The sequence below is a fragment of the Brachionichthys hirsutus genome, chromosome 11 (genome assembly GCF_040956055.1).
Source record: "Brachionichthys hirsutus isolate HB-005 chromosome 11, CSIRO-AGI_Bhir_v1, whole genome shotgun sequence".
NCBI lineage: Eukaryota > Metazoa > Chordata > Actinopteri > Lophiiformes > Brachionichthyidae > Brachionichthys > Brachionichthys hirsutus.
In genome coordinates, this window is record NC_090907.1 from 2290818 (window position 1) to 2310840 (window position 20023).

A 20023-nucleotide genomic window follows, 5' to 3' on the forward strand; every position below is an offset into this window, starting at 1 on the left:
GGGGGGGGGGGACAGACGGCCAGCCTATCAAATATTCATCTGTTTGCTGTCCAGATTCTCTGGACTGGGAAAATGCATTACGTTCGGATCAGCGCGGGAGCTGCATCCGTTAAGTGAAACCGGACCCGTTGGACGGGAGAGGGTATCTGGTTTTTGTTTTTTTAGGAGGAGACATATTTCAGTTTTGAACTGAGAGCAAGTTCACCTCCCGTAGATGAAGATCACCCCTTAATGTATGCATATGATGCATGATATTAATGCAAATGAAAATTGCATCTTGCGCAACGCGGGGCGGGATCGCGCCGTGATTGGCTGCTGCAACGGACGGATTTCATCCTGCACTCATAAATGTTGAGAAAAATGAATAACAGTCACCACGATGGCAAATGCAATATATTGCAGGGCGTCTGGGCATCGCTCAGAAGAGCAGAAGGTATAATAACCTCTCACTGCATCCAACTTCAAAGCTGCACCAGCTAAGCTTCCCATCCTATACACCCCCACCCCCCAATGTGCACAGAGTTGTCCCCCAAGAGATCTGGGAACTGCTCGCTCAAGCCTTTCATCTAATTTTGAGAGACACAAGTGAGGTTGATGAAAATATTTGGATGGGAAACAAAGAGGAAATGATTGTCGTCTGTTTTGATGCCATGTGGATCTGCTGAGCTCCGACAAAATGAAATCTGACTGAGAGAAAGAAAAGCCAGGAGAGGAAAACAAAAATTATATACAGAGAAAGACAGAATTAGAGATTTATATACAGCCTGTTAAGTGGATTATCAGCGTTGAAACAGGGCTTTTTGTCTTAAGCTGCAACACGGGCGCCAATCCATTTGTAAAATTAGAGTCCAAACTGTAACTCGAGTGAAAAGCCCCATCAAACACTCCCAACGTAATTGCATGTAAAGTGCTTAAAACAACAACTTGGGGAGTCTTGCTTGGTTTTTTTCATCGGCTTTGAGGGAAATCTCGTCATTTTAGGCTCGATCCATCCAAGATGTCCGATTTGTGGTGCGGCACACTCCAACGTGCTTTCTGTTGTGTTTAAGCTTGATTTGACATTGAATTGACATTGAACGTCGCAAAGGTACGCTATCATTTCCCCCTTCCATGAACGTCTCATAGCATTTTATAAAGATAAAAACAATACATACTTGAATTCAAACGTGACATCACGTATGATTATTGATCCGGGTTGCCCTACGTTTAATAAAAGCCTGCATAAAATCAGGAAATGATTTTTGTAGCATACATTTGTTGGTTTTACATTACCCCCCCCCCCTCGCTGCTCTCTGTCTCTACTCTCCACAAACACAAACAGTGTCAGTGACTAAATCATAAATCCAGTTTCATGTCACATACAGTGCAGAATAGAAAAAAGTAAAACAAACTCCAGTCACCATCAGCTCCACGGTGAGCCAGACATTAATATTTTAAATTTTGCTTCTCGTGTCCCGTGATGTCCGACACCATTGCAGGCTTGTCCGTAGTCCAGACGCGCCGAGCACCGGCACCATGGGTGATGTGGACAATAATAGCAAACTGGCAAAATAAGGAATTTGGCTAAAATATGTCTACAATTCATTCAACAGTTAACCCCCCCCCCAATGATCTGTGGCGTGTGCGGGAGAAACTCAACTTGCCGATTCTCCAGACAAGCGGGAAATACGGCGCCGGATCCGGCTCTTGTTTGCCCATCTCCGGGAGTCAAAGTTTGTGTTGATGAATTGGACGTGCCCTCGAGGCTGGAGTAGATATGGACAAGAAGAGGCCCTCGAGACTCCTTCAGAGTCCTTCATGAGGAGAAGTAAAGTTGGTAATGAGATGCTAGAAAAGAAACTGCAGTCGCGTATGTACACCGATATTCTTCATCGCAGAGCGTCACAGTAAAACAATGGCCGAGGGTTCGAAATGAGCGCTCAGCCCCTCTCTATCTGCTCAGCTCCGTTGCCCCGGTAGCGCGGAGAATGTTTCCCCTCCACCTACACAGGCGGCGAGTTTCAGCGAGAAATCCTAATATCCCCTGTTTGAACAGAAGGTGGTGTTGGGGGGGGGGGTGGAGTTATCGCTTTCACGCCTACCAACCAAATGCACATTTAGAATTCTGTGCGTGGAACTGAAAGAGAGCTGCAGGAACTCGGACTCACGCTCGTGCTGCTTTACTTGAGCTTTTACAAAGGCAGCGCTGATTGTCCCACACACACTCAGTGTGGTATCGCTGCCCCTCTGCAAAATCCCAGAACTGACAAATTCCAAACTTGGGGGGGGGGGGGGGGGATCCTCTCTGTGGCATGATTCTAATTACGGATAAAAATAAAAATGAAAAAAAGTGGTGGTTGGCGAGCTAAGCAGAAGCCTTCCGTCCACATTTTGGGACATACAGAAGTCTGAAGAAGTCACACAGGGCATGAAAACCAACCAGCCCCATGAATCCCAGGAGCGTCCAGGCAGAACGGAAGCGGCGCCGCATCAGGGGCATCTGGGAGCCGATCCTTTCACAGTTTCACAGCTTGTTGCCCACGTCTGATCCACTGGCGGGTCAGACGTGGGTTTGCATGCGCTTCTGGAGCGGCCGCGTGAGATCTGAGTTCTGCGAGGAGGACTGGGAGTAGTGGGACGAGGAGGAGGCCGACGCCTTGCTGTCTTTGTCGAACTGCACGTAGCCGTCCGGCTTGCTGTAGCTGCTGACGCTGCTGTCGCACTGCGTGTCGATGAACGAGCTGGAGTCGCTGAGAGAACCGCGCTGGAACTCCCGCTCGCACAGCTCGATGGAGCTGCTGCCCATGCCCAGGACGAAGCGCTGGCTGTAGTCGTAGAGACGGTTGGGACCTGCGCCCAGGGTGGAGTAGATGTTGGTGAAGGACATGCCCGTGGGTACCCGCTGCTTGCCCAGGGTGCCGGTGCTGGTGGGGTTCCTCCCCTCGGCAGACTGGTTTCCAGCCATGGTAGGCGTGTGGTGCTCCTTAAATGTGTTGACACTGTAGTAGCCGTTTGTGGGATCCTGCTAAAAACACAGGAAATAGAATCATTAGTTTTGTTTCCCCAGCTTTGGAGGTCATATTGGATGCTTTTCGGTTTCGCCGTTTTTGAGCAGGATTTTGGTCAAACTCTGTGGAACAAGGTCAAAGGAAGAAGCCGGTACACTTCGGAGCAGATCCAAATCCCAGGCTGATGACACGAGTGATTTCCCACTTCCAATCAGTGGCATTTAAATCAGCAGGATGAGAACGGGAGCAGAGTTGGTGGCAGAAAAGCAGCAGAAAGACGTGTTATCTGATTGTTTCACAGCAGTTATTCTCTGAATATCAAATTAACACATGCACACCTCCACGCGTCGCTACGGGAAGGCTTCACCTTCCTCACTCGTCTGTGAATGCAGAAGAGGTGCGTGACAAGCACACACCTGCAGCTCTTGAGATCTGAACCAGAGGACTCAGAGCGAGGCAGAAATATAACCTCTCTTGGTTTGGTTTTAGCCTGCGATCTGCCCCTGCACCCTGGTACAAGCTGGGGGCTACAGGCCCACTAGCAAAGGCTGATGCAGAGAAACATCCACGGCATGGTGAAATAATAAGAACAAGACACCCATGGCACTGCCAAGGGTCCAGTTTGAGCTTATTCAACCTCCCTAGAAAGGATGTGAATGTCAGGTGTGCTCGGCACGCTGGCAAATCCCACAAGAGGAGCGCTCATAAAGGGTTAAATGAGAGCGACAGCCTTGGATGATCATTGTTGTGCTTGTCATTAGCAGACAGCAGACAGGGAGATTGTTTACATCGGGTCTTTATCTCGTTCAGTGCCCCCCCCCATGCTCTCGCTTCATGCTCCCCGACTATGATCCCCCAGAGGAGGAAAGGGATGCAGAAAAACGGGAAGGCATTCCGGTGAGCTCAGGACGGTAACGTTTTTGTGTGTGATTTTTTATTTGAAAGAACATCACGAGGCATGGTGGTGTAGTGGTTAGTGCCGTCTCCTCACGGCAAGAAGGGGCCGGGTTCGAATCTTATCTCTGGGTTCTCCGGTTTCCTCCCGCCTCCAAAAACATGCAATTCAGATGAATTGGTCACTCTAAAATTGCCCTTAGGGTGAAAAAGTAGTGCAAAAAGATGAGAGACGCTGCAGAGAAAAATGTAATAAACACCCAGCATTTCTCCCTGTCCAAAAAAAACACCAATTAATATCATATAATTAACACTTTAACAGCTCAAGGGGCAACAAGCCCCTACCTTTGATAAGAGCCTTATTAATAAAAATCAGACATGAGAAACTTTGCCTCTGGAATTCTGGATCTTGCAAAATCTCACGAAGCAGGAGAGGGATTAATGCTTTTCAGCTATTTTTGGTGTTGGAGACCATGCACCCTCTGCCCCAGAGGCTCCCCCCCCCCTCCTTCTCTCATGCTGACATCCTTCAGGAGTCGTACCTTAATGTGCTGATATTCCTTCTCTTCCTCCTGTAAAACCTCCAGCTGCTTCAGAACGGACTCCTGCTGAAACTCTCCTCGTTCAACCTGCGTGGAAAAATCAGGCAGAGGATGTGAAGGATCTGCCTCGCTTTTTCAGAAGCGCTTGTCCCACTCGGTATAAAAAAAAGAGGCGTTTTTCAGATGGAAGGATTTCACTTTCATCACCGGTTCTTCTCTTTAATATAGGACACGTTTCACCTTCACTCAGAATGGGAGAGCGAGCATTAATAATGCATCATTCAATATCTTTTATTTATCCTAACAAAATGCCGATTTGTAAGTTAGCTAAGCTCATTCCGCTGCGCCAACATCACACATCGACTGAATTTTGAAAGAAAATTTAATCCGAAACTGCAAATAGCCCAACCCCGGGGGCAATCGGTGCAGAAACCACAGTACTGGTGGAGTTCCAAAGAGGAAACAATTACATTATGTGCCCTGAAGGCATGCAGATGCAGAAATACACCCACTGTGGGATTACCCAGCATGCATCAGCATCTGCATAGTCACAATGGGGTCCGTTCTGCACGTGGGGGGGCTGGCATGATATGAATAAATATACCACCTATGCCTCCACCACAACACCTTTATGTTCCTCTGTTTCCCATTCCACAGGGACAAACCAAGGCAGGAAGTATAATAAAAAACAGATAATATTTCTCAAAACAGAAACAAGAAGTGGGAAGTAAGATGTCGAGACACTCACACTCACCATCAGCTGTTTCATGGAGGTGTGCTCTTCACTTTCGCGCGCCGCGTTGTGGTCTTTGTGCACGATCTCCACGCGGATGTCGTTTTTCGCCGACGCCGCTCCTTTCAGATCTGACAGAAAGAGACGACGCATATCGCTTTATTCCCTTTTAGAGCTCTTCAGGATCAACCGTTCAACTTCAGCGGCAGTAATCAATAAGCAACTGATTGGTGACTGATTGGTAACTATAGAGAATTATATATAATTTCATTTGAGGGCATTAGAAACAGGGGATGTTAACAGCTAATAACTAATTAATTAGTAACTCATCACTAAAGAGATCAAAATATTGATTCCCAAACATGCATGACCCAGTAATTATTAGTTGACTAACTTATTAACACAGAACTTGCCAACTATTCACAAAAATAAAAGTCATTCACTTGTAGTTTTTGATTAATTTCTTAATAAACCGATTGTTAAATAATCACTAGGCTACACCTTTTATTGGGAATAGCTGTTAGCCACCAATAAAAACTTTATTCTCCTTATTATAAAGAACTCCCATCTATCCCAATGCGCCGGATAAACAACATTTGGCACTTTTCGACTTCCTTATTTCCCACAGTGCATTTTGCCGTATTACAGAATAAATTCTGCACACATATGCAATCTCTTTCCAGGGTGGCTCGCTCTATATGGGGACAATGCAGATGATACTGTCACATAACAAAGTCTTACTTTCTGTCTTAAGTTTGCTTGCAAGTTCTCTCTGGTGAGCACAGATGGAGACGGGCAGTGAAGGCATAACCAGGTGCGCTTCCTCTGTAGTATACAGACAACAGACATGCTGAAGGGACCAGTAGCACAAATCGGGTCTCGGATAGAGACGGCGAGCCGCCGTCTCTACCCTGGGTCACTTTGACACATGGACGGATGGCACTGAAAGTAACCTCAAAAGCCTCAAAACGTGAATGCAGCCAGACTGAGGTCGCATGAAATGAAGCCTTGTTATATTCTGGCTATCGCTGCACCACACAAAGATGTCCATCTCTGTCAGCGATATCATCTTGAACTGTGACACCGTGTTCCCAGTTATTCACCCTTTGATAGTTGGCACGGTCTTGGAATTTCATTCATAGATACCCTTTTAGAAAACTGGAGGCAAACCTTGAGAGCAGATTGCATTGTTTTTTTTTTCTTAAGACAATATTTGAAAAGATGGACATTTTTCTCGTTGTGCCGAGGGATGAGATAATACTTTGACATGCATGCTTGAGTGGCTCTAACTGTCTGTGTGTGTGTGTGTGTGTGTGTGTGGGGGCATACTTCTCTGGGCGCGGGTGAAGCAGAACGCTCCGATGGTGCCCATGAGGACGATGACGGCCACGAAAGACCCGACGGCGATGCCGATGATCACCGCCACTGGAAGGGACTCTGCAGAGAAAGGAAGGAAAGTTGTCCTTCTAGAATGCCATGCTGCAAACACTTCAAACGTTGAGGGCTAATAAAACGAGAACACAAAGCATCCTGGGCCGTCGAGGAGGCCGCCTTCCTCTTTCAGGTACACTCACCGGAATCGTATTCAACCCTCCGTCTATTGGCAAGGTTTTATTGCATTTAAGTGACTTTGGCATTAGACCTCAGGCACAAGGATAAGCAGTAAAAAAAAAAAAAAGAAAACACCAAGAACTACACAAACTGTGGAGTAAATCCAAAATAAAAGCAAATTCAATTGGGAAGTAGTTGCCAAGTATTCTGTTACCGCTCCGGGTGAATATTTTCCCACCGTCTTATTATCCTGTTATCTAATAAGTCCTAATTTAAGATCATTTTGGCTGGCAGAAGAAGTTCCCTAAGAGCTTTCATCATCGAGCAGAGTGCTAGAGCGAGCGCATTAGTTTAAGCGTAATCTTGTTTGCTTCGGCGAGCATGTTGCATCCGCGATAAGATTAAACCTGCATCCGTACGCTTCAGTGACGGTCCTCATTACGGCTCGCTCTAATGATCCCACGTTTATGACCTTCTCGCCTTTTAAACAAATGAAAAACAACCACGTGTGCTCCCTACACCATTAAAGCCCGTTTAATGTCTTCATTGATCAACGTCACTTTCACATGAAAGGGCTTATCATTTGCAATTTCTGCGATGAGTGGATGGAGAACAAAGACTCCTCCCACGGCAGAGCGGAAAACGTCAGCAGATAAATATATATATGAGAATCAAAATATTGAATGAGAATTATGTAATTTTATGATAAACATTGAAATAATAAAAGAAAGCACAGCAAATTTTAGATTCAGGGTGCTAAAGGTCATCGGTTCAGGTTTAGAGGGCGTTCCTTTTTCCGATCTCGACCAAAGAAAATATTTTATGGGGCTCGTCGTCACATTTACAGAACTTCTACATCAAACGCTTCAGAATTTAGGTCATGCAGGGCATTACGGCTGCAGCTCCGACGTGGAGAGACTGAAAATTCAAATTCAAAATAAAAAAAATGCAAGATGAACTCATTGATGTTTGAGTGCAATTGAGTGTAAATACTGACAGAATGAAACAGTAAAATCGACACAAGGATCTGCCAAGAAAGACATACTACATATATTTTTTCAAAGATAAAGGTGGAACTTGTCGAACCTTGGCTCCCACCTTGTTCCTTCAGGCGTATGATCTCCGTGTCGGAGCCGAAGCTGTTCCACGCCGTGCAGTTGTAAATGGTCTGGAAGTCGGCCGGGACGATGTTACTCATGGTCAGCGTGGAGATCACGCCTTCTTCTGTGGTGACCGTCTCCACGGTGTAGCGGCCAGATGTTCCGGACTCCAGGACGGTTTCCTTCCACGACCATGCCTGACAAAATATTTGGTTTTATTTTATACACCCATCATTGCATTATTTATGATAAAATAGGTGTAGAACGGTGTTCATGCATGCGGACAGGTGATATCAGAACGCAGGAACTGTGCCAGTAGAATGGAAGTCTGAACGCCGGTGTGCATAACTCGCTTTCAACCCATGAAATGAAAGGGAAAAGCTTTGTAAATTACTTGTACAACACTTTGCGCTGTGCTACGGTTCAAAAACGTTGTGCTTTAAAAGTGTTTGTTGGCCATTTCCTGCCATTCATCTCTGCTTGACAAGCTGCCATCTCGCTGGAATCTCTCTGGCATCTGCAGGCTAAGCTAATGTCTGGGCGGATAATTGCAAATTGCATCTACTCATCGCGCCGTCATGTCTGAATTACTTTGCTTTTTGGATTTTGGCTGAGGCGGAAAGCAACCATTTGAGGCGCGATGCTCGCTGTGAACTAAAGGAATAAAGGATTACGTCGTCAAAAAAGAAGACGAAGATGTTTAAGAAAATGCTCAAATCAAATCTCTCAAGTCTTTCGGTGTCTCTTCAAACGCAACATCTAAACGTATGTTTTTTTGCGGCGCATTTACAGGAAGTAAACACGAGAGCTCTGATGAGAAGGGGAACGCAGAAAAAAGACACCTGAATCCACACAGGATTTATTTTATTTTCATGCTGCTGTGATAATGAGACACGTTTATCACAACACTGTCATCAACGGTCTTTTAAGGTGTGAGAACAGCGAGAATTCCTTTGCTGCAGACGATATAATTCATCTGTAGGATGAAGAACAATATGGACAGGTTGTCTCTCAAAGGGAAAAGGCGCGTAAAAGAGTTTCAAAAATGCATTTTACATCAAAAATGTCTAAATTTGTCTTTCAATTGAAGTTCTGATGAACGATGTTGGACTGTGAGATATCCAGCAGAGGTTCTGTCCACCATTAAAGTCGTTGGACAGCAGTATAATAAAACACGAGGAAGATGAGAAAGAGCCACAATTAACCGCTCGCCTGTGGAAACACGCACCCACGTCCTCACAGACAAGTCCACAGTAAAATCAAAGCGAGCATTGAGTCGACTGTTTATACAAGGCCCATGAATCTTAAAGGGAATGGAGTTAACTGCTATAGTAGTTAATGTGCTTTGTTAAAGAGTGGATGTACTTACAATGCGATCTGGAGGCGGTGTGCTCCGAATGAAACATTTGATTTGTCCCTTTTCTCCGTGTAAAGCTTGCTGCGTTTGCGTACTGGATATAGTGGGTGGCCCTGGAAAAAGGACACGAAATAGTCTGAAGGTGAGTCACAATGATCAAAACACGAATCCTTATAGTCATTTTCAGGTTCGGGTCAGGTTTTATTTGAACTCGTCTTCAGTTCCAAGCGTCGACAACAGGAGCGCTCGACAAATCTGGACTTCTGGATAAGGCTCTGCAGCTTGTGCAAAAACCACTGCACCGCCCAATCTACCCGAGGAAGGACACACTAGCGCTGAACCAAGGGGCTCCACTGACGGCCGTGATCCTCTTCGGGATACAGGAACTCCCAGGAGATAAACTTTGCCGGAGATTGTTGCAGCAGCTATTTGAAGTGCATTAAGGACAACAGAGTGGAAAAAGTCAACCCCACTGTGTGGCGATAACACACATGTCGAGGCGTGTGATTACAATCAATTTTCTCACAGTGGATTTGACACCTTAAACCCAGAGGTGAGCAAATGCAGAAACATTAAAGCCCAGCTCAAAAAAAAGAAAAAACGAACTAAAACATGACTTTATTGGAATAAGATGGAAGAGGGTTTGGCCCATTGATGGGTGTGGTGGTGGTGGTGGGGGGCGGGTACGGACCGAGACCAGAAAAACTCGGTCGGGCTACGAGATCTCGCCTGACAAGCGCTGCTCCGCCGAAACGGCTGGTCTGCTCGCCATCTGGGCTGAAGGCTGTTCACACCAGGTGACAGCGCTAATATGAGGACAAGATGTCACGCGTGACCCAGTTCTGTCTTTCAAGAGGATTTTCCCTTCGCAGCTAAAGCGCTCGCTGCAAGCAACACCAGAGCAGAACCGACAACTGATTTCATGTCATAAATCAGGGCTTTAATAAAAACAGAAGTTCATAATCACACTGATTTGCAACTATTTGTAATTTCCTTTTTATGCACAGTTCTGCCTTTCAGAAGCTGTCATAGCATTTTGCTGTCTTGATTGATTTTGGGTTGTTTTGCATGAAGCCCGTCCTTGATTGGCTGCTCCCAGCATAACTCCGAGACGTCAAATTAAGACGTCTTCACAAAACGGAAGCCGACAAGGTGCAACCAGACATAAATCACCTCCGAGAGAATCACGTTGGCTTTCAACACTTTGGTTCAAATTACAGGAGCTCCACACCCTGAAAGGATTTAAGGTGTCGTAAATCTCTGGGTGATTTTTTCATTTGAGCCCCGGAGACGCATTTGGGGAGTTAAAGTTATGCACAAACAGGCGTAATTGTTTTTCTTTTGATTTAAAGATGAAGATTCTCCCCAGCAAAACAAGACAAGGGAGGTTTTTTTATTTTTTATTTTCACAAGGCGCTCATAAAGCTGTTGGAATCAAACATTTAGCACGTCTCCTGTGGCGGCTAAGGTGAAGCTTGTGGGTCTCGGTGGGTGGCGACTGAGGCAGCTTCTTGATTAGTGAGACGACTGGATTCTCCAACTTCCCTGCAAACTCTTGCTCTCTGCCATCTTTCTGACGATACATAATTGCAGTTTATTACCTGTCTCTTATTAAAATGAATTAGCATTTTAATGAGGCTATGCCAGATGGTGTCTTGGTATGCTACTGGAGGAAGCTGAAAGGCTGCAACATGAATCCTGCAGACAATTTACGAAAAACATATACTGGAAGCTGTGTCGCCTTATCGCGGGTGAGCCAACAAGCAAAGACATCAATCAGATGTTATGTGCATGGTATAGTTAATGTGAGGACATTTGAGGTGTTGCTTGTTTGTCTCGTGGAAGTTCACAAAAAAAAAAGAAACTGCAAATAAAATCAGTTCTTATAGGAAAAAGAGCAGCGATAGCGACCGGGAAGGATCTATTGTATGGATCAGAGCTGCAAATGAGGTAGATAATTAGAAAGCTTTATCTCACTGGCTCAGCCCTGCTGGAAAGTGTGGTGTGTGTGTGTGTGACTACACACACACACGTGATCACAGTACAAGCACGTTATAGTCTGGAGGCGGGTGGACCCACAGCATCAGAGTTGTAACACTGCAGCAGGGGAGGTAATCAAAACATGGGGACGGGGAGTAATGTTTTGCTCCTTCATCTGAGGAGGTGTGAATGCCGGAGCAGACGTTACACAACATCAGCATGGGTGTGTTTGCCAGGGCTCACACCCCCTTCCCAAACTGAGACTTCCTCTATCTGCTCACCGGCTATCCATCTTTTCCTCCGGGAGATTATGCATGACGAAGCTGTCGACCGAGATCATTTCTTATTGTTAGCACTTTAATTGGAATTAGTGCTCAAATCAAATTAACAGCATCACAGATGCAAATGTGTAAATATAGTAAAAGGTCCGAGAGCATTGCAATCAGATAGAGTGCAATCAGATAGAACTCGGTTAGCGAGAGCGCCTGCGTTGCTAATAAGCGGCTTATTATCTCCAGCCTATAGCAAATATTAAGGTAATTATTCTGCAGCTTTATTTCATCTGCACAATATTCAATTAACGCGGTGTGAAGCAGCAATTACAAAAAGAAACTTCATTTTTAATTGGTCATTTACTCATCGTATTTAATCTGTATAGAAACACACGTTGTAAAACCCACTGAACGCTTTGACGGCCGTCCAAACATCTGGGAGCAGGATGTTCTTTATGCCCGTCTCTCCTCCAGCTCGCAGTGAAAGCCCCAACGTCTTCAGCTTCATGCTGAAATGCATTTACAGCCATGACTCAGGACAGATGGCACGGGCGCGAAACACTCATCTTATTCTCCAGCCACAATTAGCGTTTGTTTTTTGCAATGTTCCAGCTTTCCAAGGAGCTTCTGGAAATGTGATTTATGTACCGGATCTGGAAACAGTCTCGAGCGTTTGAGGTTTGATAACAAAAAATGAAAAAGAAAAGCCGTGGATTGGTCTTAGAATCGAGCGTCTTTCCATCTGTTATTTGTCAAGCACAAAGCTCTCCAGGAATAAGATCCCCTGTGAAGGAGTCTAAAAATCCTAAAATCAATCCGTTGTCTTCTTTCTAAACACCGATTTGGACATTGATCTTTGCAACCACGGTAAAGGTTTGTCCTAACAGTCTTTTATAAACAAGAAGCCAATCAAGGTTCCCCCCCCCCCCCCCCCCCGTGCTTCCCCCCAGTCTTGCAGATCCCATCTCACTTTGCAGTCGGTCAGATCTCCAGTTTTCTCTTTCAATAAGTTGCACTTTTCTTTGTGATGCAATCTTCGTTCCATTTAAAAGGAGGCTGGAATGTTAATTATCTGGACACATGAAGGCTGACTAGAAGGAGACATGGTGCTGGGAAATATTAAAAGATCTGCTGCTCTGTGGGATTCTCTGGCCCTTCCTCTTCCTTGCTGTGGTAATGGTCTTCCTCTCCCTAGGCTGCCCGATTCCTGTGCTTGTGCCATTACACATACTGCTTTTCCCAAACACACACACACACACACACACATAAACAAATGGCTGCACAGACACACTCTCACATGTGTGGAAACATTAATTAATGTGCATTGCACAATTCTACGGTCCTTCAGTATACACGAACTAAATCCTTTCAAGCATGCCAGACAGCTTCTCCCGATTCCAACTTCTGCACGCCGGCGGAAAAAAGCCATGCATCAATATGCTATATAAATAATCCCAATATGCATGGATGTGCACGCCATCTCTTCACGCATGTAGCCATATATACCATTCGGAAAATGCTTGACGTTTCCATTAGTGAATTTGGCACAACATTTCTCCCCCCGCTAGCTGTTTGATTATAATTAAATTACTACTTTCCCCGAGGGGGAAGCAGGGATCCTCACGTCTGTGCGGTACGCCACAGCGGGAGCCGATGACACGTGATGACAGAGAGGGAGTGGCAAATTACCAACATGTGTGATTTTAAATGATTCGCATGAAGGAATCAGGCGGGAAAGGAACGCTGCACATGACTGTTTGGGCGCGTCCCGACTGGTCTACACGCGCGGAGGTATTTACTCCATGGTGGTTGCCTTTCCCAAAAGCTCAGCCATCCATTTCCTTAATTATCTTGTCAGAATCAATGGACCCCTGCTGGGGGCGAGTGATTTTGGCATCGAATAGGGGAGGAGCGCTTGTATTCATCCGTAGTGAGACGGATGACATGTTGTCGTCGTCGTCCCGCCGCCACACACACACGCACACACACACACTTTCACAAACTTTGACAATCTGATTTTCCCGGAGGACCAGGTAGGAATGTGTTTTAGGGAAGGATTCAGAGGCGTGGAAAAAATAAAATAAAAAACTTGCAATGTCAAATACAAATTCAGGAGATGCACGATGGCAAAGGAGGAGAGGAGGAATATAGGCAGAAATAAAACAAACGGAAGACATGCAGACCTCGCCTGAATCAAGACTGCAGAGACTAAACAAACATGCCATTTCAGCTTTGTTGTATGTTTCCCACTGTGCTCGGAATTGTTTATATGTTATAATCTTTATTGAAACAATCCATCTCTCTCTCTCGTGGCATCATTTTCGAAAGAGGCGCAATCTCAAATAGTTACACGAGCGGGAAGGAGATGCATCAAAGTGAACTGGCTGGATATTAAGGATTCTGTTTACACATTAAGGCTGCAGAGAGGATGCCAGCATCGGTTTGCTATCAACAGAATAGAAGACAATGGAATTAATCAAGATCCCCCCCCCCTCCTCTTTGCTTGTGCTTTGATTCCAACTGAATTCCTAATTGAGGGGGGGGGGGGGGTTGGGGGGTCATTTCATTTCATAGAAAGAAATGGTTCTGATCTGGTACTGGAGGGAATTCTGGTATCCCTTTCTCTCTCTCTGTGATATGCAAAGCTAGTGTTTGTGTGGTGGGGGTTTGAAAGGAAGATATTTACACACACACACACACTGTTTGCTACTTGATGTTTCTTCATCCCCAAATCAGCAGCAGCGTAGCTTACAGGGAAACTCTTTTGTTGGCTTTGCAAATGTGTAGTGATACACAGTAGGCAGCATGAACTCAACATAATCTCTACGGCTTCTTAACCCCCCCCCCCCCTCCTTTCATTTCCTTGCCCCCCCCGGATTCTTTCCGATGGACACGCGGAAAATAAGAGACATGTAAATTCCACAACTGTGTCACACCGGAGCATGCTCCCGGAATATCAAGTAGTGATAATGAAGTCATTTGTTTGAGAGTCACCAGGCCTCCCACCGAGGCGGCCACTCATTAGCCAGTCAGCGCCTCAGAACGAGGCAGCTTCTCTGCGAGTGACTCGCCCAACAGAATTAGCATTTAAGTACATTTCACCTGCTTTTGACAGGAAGCAACAATATCTTGAAAACGCCGAATGCATGTTTACCGCTTTTTATATCCAAAAAGGCGTTCGCTACGATCACAGCGAATCAAACAGCTCGGTTTTAGCACAGATTACCCATGTCAGGAAAATTCATTTGCTTGGGCACGATGTGTGGCACATCCTGTGTTTGTGTGTCAGGGCTTGTAATTTGTTTCTATACCTGCCATGTAAAATTAACCGTGCACGCCAGAATCCGCTATAATCTCCCAGCGGAAAGCTTCTATAAAGGGAGGATGCAGAATTCTGACTTCTGGGACAAATCGCTTTCCTCTTGCCACCATTGACCCCCCCGCCCCCAGACCACAACACTTGTATGAACTAGAAAAGCACTCAGAGGGCGCAGACCTCCGCCAAGCAGCTCATTCCCCTCCGAACTGGATTTACACCATCCACATGGTGATCTGGATCAGCATCAAAAGGTTCTAGATTGTTCTTGGTATCTTTATACACCAACCATGAAAAGTAAAAGTGAATCAGAGTTGATGATTTCTGAATCCATAAATGGGTTTTAATGTTAAAATGTAATATTTTTCCTGACCTTATTCTGGATCCGATCCAGAAGACATTTGGTGGTGAGATAGAGACCCCCACGCTACACGACTGTGTCATAGCCATTGATCAATATTGAGGAACACATTTTGAAGCCCCATTTACTGCAATGTCAATGGAAATCTCAAAGTGATCCAGAATCCAGGATCTCTTCTGGATCATCGCTGAAATTTCCTCAAGATCCATCTGTAACTTTTTGAGCTATATGCTGCAAACAGACAGATAAAAAGCCAACCTCCATGACGGAGTAATAATGAAGCTCACCGTTGACCGTGAGTGAAACCTCTTTCTCTCCTGCTCCGACACGTGGGACAACAGCGCGGCAAACATATTTCCCAGCATCCTCCTGTCTCACGGATTTCAGCGTCAGGAGGTTCTCGTTGCTGAGAACCTGCAAAAACAACAACAAAAAGAGAGTTAAAGATCATCAAATGTGATGATGACAATGGCAACTCCCACAATGGGTGTATGTGTGTGTGTGTGTGTGTGTGTGGGGGGGGGGGCACATGGACCATTTAAACCGTAAAGGGCACCTCTCCTCAATTATTTATCTCTAAATCAAGGTCTGAGCCTCAGTGGAGAAAAAAGATTTAGCTGTGGCCTTTAATGTTGACAAAAAGGAAAGGAAGGAGCTGAATGAGAATGAATTCTGGATCAAATCGATGGATGTCATGTGCGGGCAGGACACCTGGAGGCTGGGACTCTATTGTGTACCATAATAGGATTATTTGACGGTGGAAAACCGTTTTTACACTGACAGAGGATGCTGATTTGTGAGGACTCACCACTCCAGATCCCCTTTTCATCCACACGATGGTAAGCGAGGGGTTTCCGGTCCAGGCGCAGTTGAACACGGCGTCGGACCCGAGGTCTACCTGCAACGACTGTGGCTCTGCAGCCATACGGGGACCAACTGTGGACATAAAGATCTTTCAGCGCCCGGGATTCATCCGTCGTGAAGCGGCAAGGAAGGACGTTTTCATATCATTGCGAAGGCACTTTTGCTTGCAGCATCGAAAAGCGCGAACTCACAGTAGACGTCAACATTCCGGCTGACGTTGGTGCTGCCGAGAGGGTTGGTGACCTCGCAGGAAACCGGCTCGGTGAAGAAGGAGTGGTCCACGATAACCTCGTACGTGTCTCCGGCGACCTCCTTGATGATGCTTCCTCCTTTGGCCCACCTGGTGAGAGGAGGAGAATGTGAGGAATGGCTAATAAATCGAAGGGAGAGGTATCCAGGCGAGTGTCCACACTCCCTTGCGTCAATAGCATTCTTTTGCGTGCATAAATCATCAATCTGGGGAAGATACTCTACGGTGGCTTCGGCAGATTTTTGTGGCAGCCCCTCCACGCCGTGACTGGCGACGTGGAGCAGACGGCACGTTCCTTATTCCGCTCGGCAGACTGCAGCACCAAGCGCCAGCTACCAAAAACCATTCACAGAATGATAAATGGCTTCCTCTCCACACATGAAGATGCCGGGTGACACTTACTGTATCACATACAGCAGCTGATGTTCATAAACCGACGGCGTATCACATAAAGAGCATCTGTCGGCGTCTTGTGATCGACAGCCTCCGGGACAGCACGACCGGCAACGTGCATAGGTGAGATTTTATTTGGGATGCCGCGGCGGGGGTGGGTGGGGGGGCTCTTTGCCACCACGACAGACGAGGCCCATTTAAGTGAAGAAGAGTCAAAGCTGTGGATGCGTCGGGATCTCGTTGGGAATGTTTGGATGGGGTGGCGGGACAGGCGATGCATTATGCATCTAGAACATCGCCACCATAGAGACGTGGCCACATGCTGATACGGCATGAAATGAAAGCAAACGCAGAAACCGGCGTCCTGTTCCCATTTCATATTCCAGCCAGTACCGGGAGAAGTTTTCACAGGACGGGGGGGGGGGGGGGACCCCATTTGTTGTCCGTGACTAAGGCTGAGGCTGAGTCCACTGCTTGACTGAAAGGCTGTCATTTGAGATGAGAACAGATCACCTCGTTCAGTCAGTAAGTGATGTGAAGCAGGATTCTAATTGGGCTTCGTGCGATCTTCCTGCACCAATAGTATCTGTTTCGCAGTTTTGTGGCCAGGATGCAACTAAGAGCTCTGTAGCACCTGTGTGTCCAAAAAAGAAGTTGCAAATAGGGCAGACAGGTATTTTTGGCCAGTCTGATGCAATAATTTTTGTACTTATACGGTATATGTGTGTGTGTGTGATATCTGGTACGAACAGATGCGTACCAGACAAGGTTGGGACAGAATATTTCATCTTCAGTTTACCAGCACAAGAAACCAGGCGTATAAGCTACGTATTAAAAGACTCAAAGAATGCAAAAGGCATCATATTAATGATGATGACACAGAAGGGCATCTCAAAAGGCGGATATCATTATGGACGCTTTCATTGCTGCTCCTAGGATGACAGAGTGAACGCTAATGAGGATGATACGGTATTAATTACAGCGGGTACGGTTACCACGGCGAGGGCAGTAATGAGGACGATGACAAGTATGACAACGCTGAGCGCAACAAGCGTAAAGATGATCCCTGACCCCGTTGCTTCTTCTGGAAAGCAGCAGCTGAGGAAATAACCTTTTTGAGAAAGTTTTTTTTGCCGTTTGATCACATCACAAATAGGAAGAAGTGCACAGTCGCAAAAAAGGGAATCTTCTAGGTATGCATCTCTGCGACGGCGCGTGCACTTCATCCACTGAGGAAGAACGTGGGGTATGATCAATAAAATGTAGTAACAGTTAGATAAAAGTAAGAATGATCTCAATTTATAAGCTTTTCTCAGATATATTTAAAAAAAATCTGAACTTTGCTAACATTTCTGTGCTTAATAAATACTTTGAATGTATTTTCCCGCTTCCTCGGGGTAATTTCCACCTCTTCAATCGTAAACTTGCAACGATGCACCGCAGGTTTAGCACACAGGCCAGCATTCTCTTAAATAAACCACACTAAATAAAAATATGTTATGACACTAGAAGTCTCACATTCAGCTTTGTGTTGCTTCATCTAATGTACGTTAAGCCATTGTCCAAAACCGGACAGCATCAATTTGCCACCCCCGGAGGATTTGAAAGAATGGTTTGCTGGTGATTGTGTCAGTCAAACAGACACACAAACAATCCGCTCATAACAACACTGCAGAGATGCCATCAGCGGCAGTGCCATTCATCGGAGGCTGTTGCGTCGTCGCTGTGCATGGTTGTGCTCGCAGACGAGGGACCTGATTTGCTTTGTTTGTTATTCCTTCCCTCCTCTCCGATGGGTTCTCATTTGGATCTGAGAAAACCCCGTGTGTCCTCGGCAGAGTTCGGTTGAGTGATCGCGCGATATGCCAGTTAGCCCTTCTGCTATTATACACAGCAAGAAAGATGTTCCGACCCACTTGCCTTGCCTTCTCGGAGAGCCCCGATTCCCCGAAGACGCGCCCGTCACTCTTACATCATCCAGACCGGCTTTTCATCTTCACTTTCTAACCCCGCCTCCACACCGAGTCCTCGCCAAACCCCTTCCTATTTAACCAATGAACTGAGCTTATTTCCATGTTCATATGTTGAATCAGCCAAGCCAATCATAAAGAATTGTCGCCAGCGAAAAGCACATCGACTTTGACTGGCGGCCCCCGCTATCTTGGCTCCGTGTCTCAAGTGTCCACACTGCTTTGGAGTAAAGCAAAGTGGTGAGAATGGATGGGCCTCTTGAGGATAGAAAAGAGGCCATCTGTCTCAGAACTGCTCTGTCCTTGTGCTCTATCTGATCTGGGGTAGACAGAGTGTATTAGCACGGAAAAATTGCCCCACACTGCTTGACCAGATTTCTGCTATCTGTGATATTACTCTCTAGAGAGAGGATTGGTAGGGGTGGGGGCATCCGTGGTTCAAATATCTCAGGCAAGCATCATGAGGCCCCAAAATCCCCCCCGGCCCCCCCGTCTAGCATGTCGTGAACTCCAGTGATGCACGGCAGTTCCAAAGCACTTGTATAAATTGCAGATAAATCTAAATGGGAGACGATGAAACTGGAGAACCGGTGAAGCGTATAACCTTGAAGTATCAAATGTTATTAGACGCCGTGGATATTATTTAATCCTACAGTGGATTTTTTATTTTTACTTTTTTTCATCAATGTCAGGGAGTCAGAAAGAAAATGGGGATAAAGAAATTACAGAAAGGGAAAATTCAACCTCCAACATTTTCTTTTTCATGCTGCAGTCTAAGCTAAAAGGAGAAAGTCCTCCAAACAGTCGCTGCATCTCAGACACCCCGGAGAGAACTTTGATTCGAGCATTGATCCGCTCTCATAACAATAGAGGTAAAACTCCCTTTTCTGGGGCGATAGACATCCTGCCTATGCCGTGCAACGACACGATCAGATACAAACCTCGTTTTCCACTACCTCGTCGCCCGCCCAGCCGCCCTCCCTCCCTTCTTTTCTTTTTCAAAAGGGAATAATCCATCAAAAAAAAGAAAACAACATCTCTGTTTTACCACCTCAGAGTGTGTTGCACATCCATTTCATTTCCCCCGTACAGTTATGAGATTCAGAGCCGGCCAATTCCCATTGCTATTGATTTCATTCCGTTTATTTTTACTGGCTTTTTAAAGCCGCCCACACAGAAAACTATATCTCTTGACAAAATACTTGTAAGCGCCCAATGTGAGCTTAAATTAGCATTATTAATGCTCATTTTGTTGTTTCGTCACAATTAAAAATGCTAAATTGATTCTAACAAGTGAAGCAGAGGAGCGGCTTATTGATAAGGTTTTAATGAGTTAGAAAAGGCATCTTTGCATAATGTTGAATAATTGTATATAAGCGTTTGCAGAACCGCTCCTTAATGAGATGTTGGATTTGTGCTGCTGTTTTGTCTACCAATATTTATTTTTCTTTGA

At 45.7% G+C, this 20023-nt stretch overlaps 1 protein-coding gene across 1 annotated transcript in view; it reads right to left on the minus strand.

The window, feature by feature from the left end:
• Positions 1-2539: 2539 nt before the first annotated feature.
• kirrel3b (kirre like nephrin family adhesion molecule 3b) overlaps positions 2540-20023 on the minus strand; it is a 45586-nt gene continuing 28102 nt past the window's right edge. The window contains exons 6-15 of the mRNA XM_068745292.1: positions 16149-16297; positions 15902-16029; positions 15381-15507; positions 9177-9277; positions 7794-8004; positions 6486-6581; positions 5898-5981; positions 5178-5287; positions 4424-4510; positions 2540-3001 (exon numbers count right to left, since the gene is read on the minus strand). Of these exons, the coding sequence (XP_068601393.1) occupies positions 2540-3001; positions 4424-4510; positions 5178-5287; positions 5898-5981; positions 6486-6581; positions 7794-8004; positions 9177-9277; positions 15381-15507; positions 15902-16029; positions 16149-16297 (1555 nt within the window). The remainder of the gene's footprint in view (positions 3002-4423; positions 4511-5177; positions 5288-5897; positions 5982-6485; positions 6582-7793; positions 8005-9176; positions 9278-15380; positions 15508-15901; positions 16030-16148; positions 16298-20023) is intronic.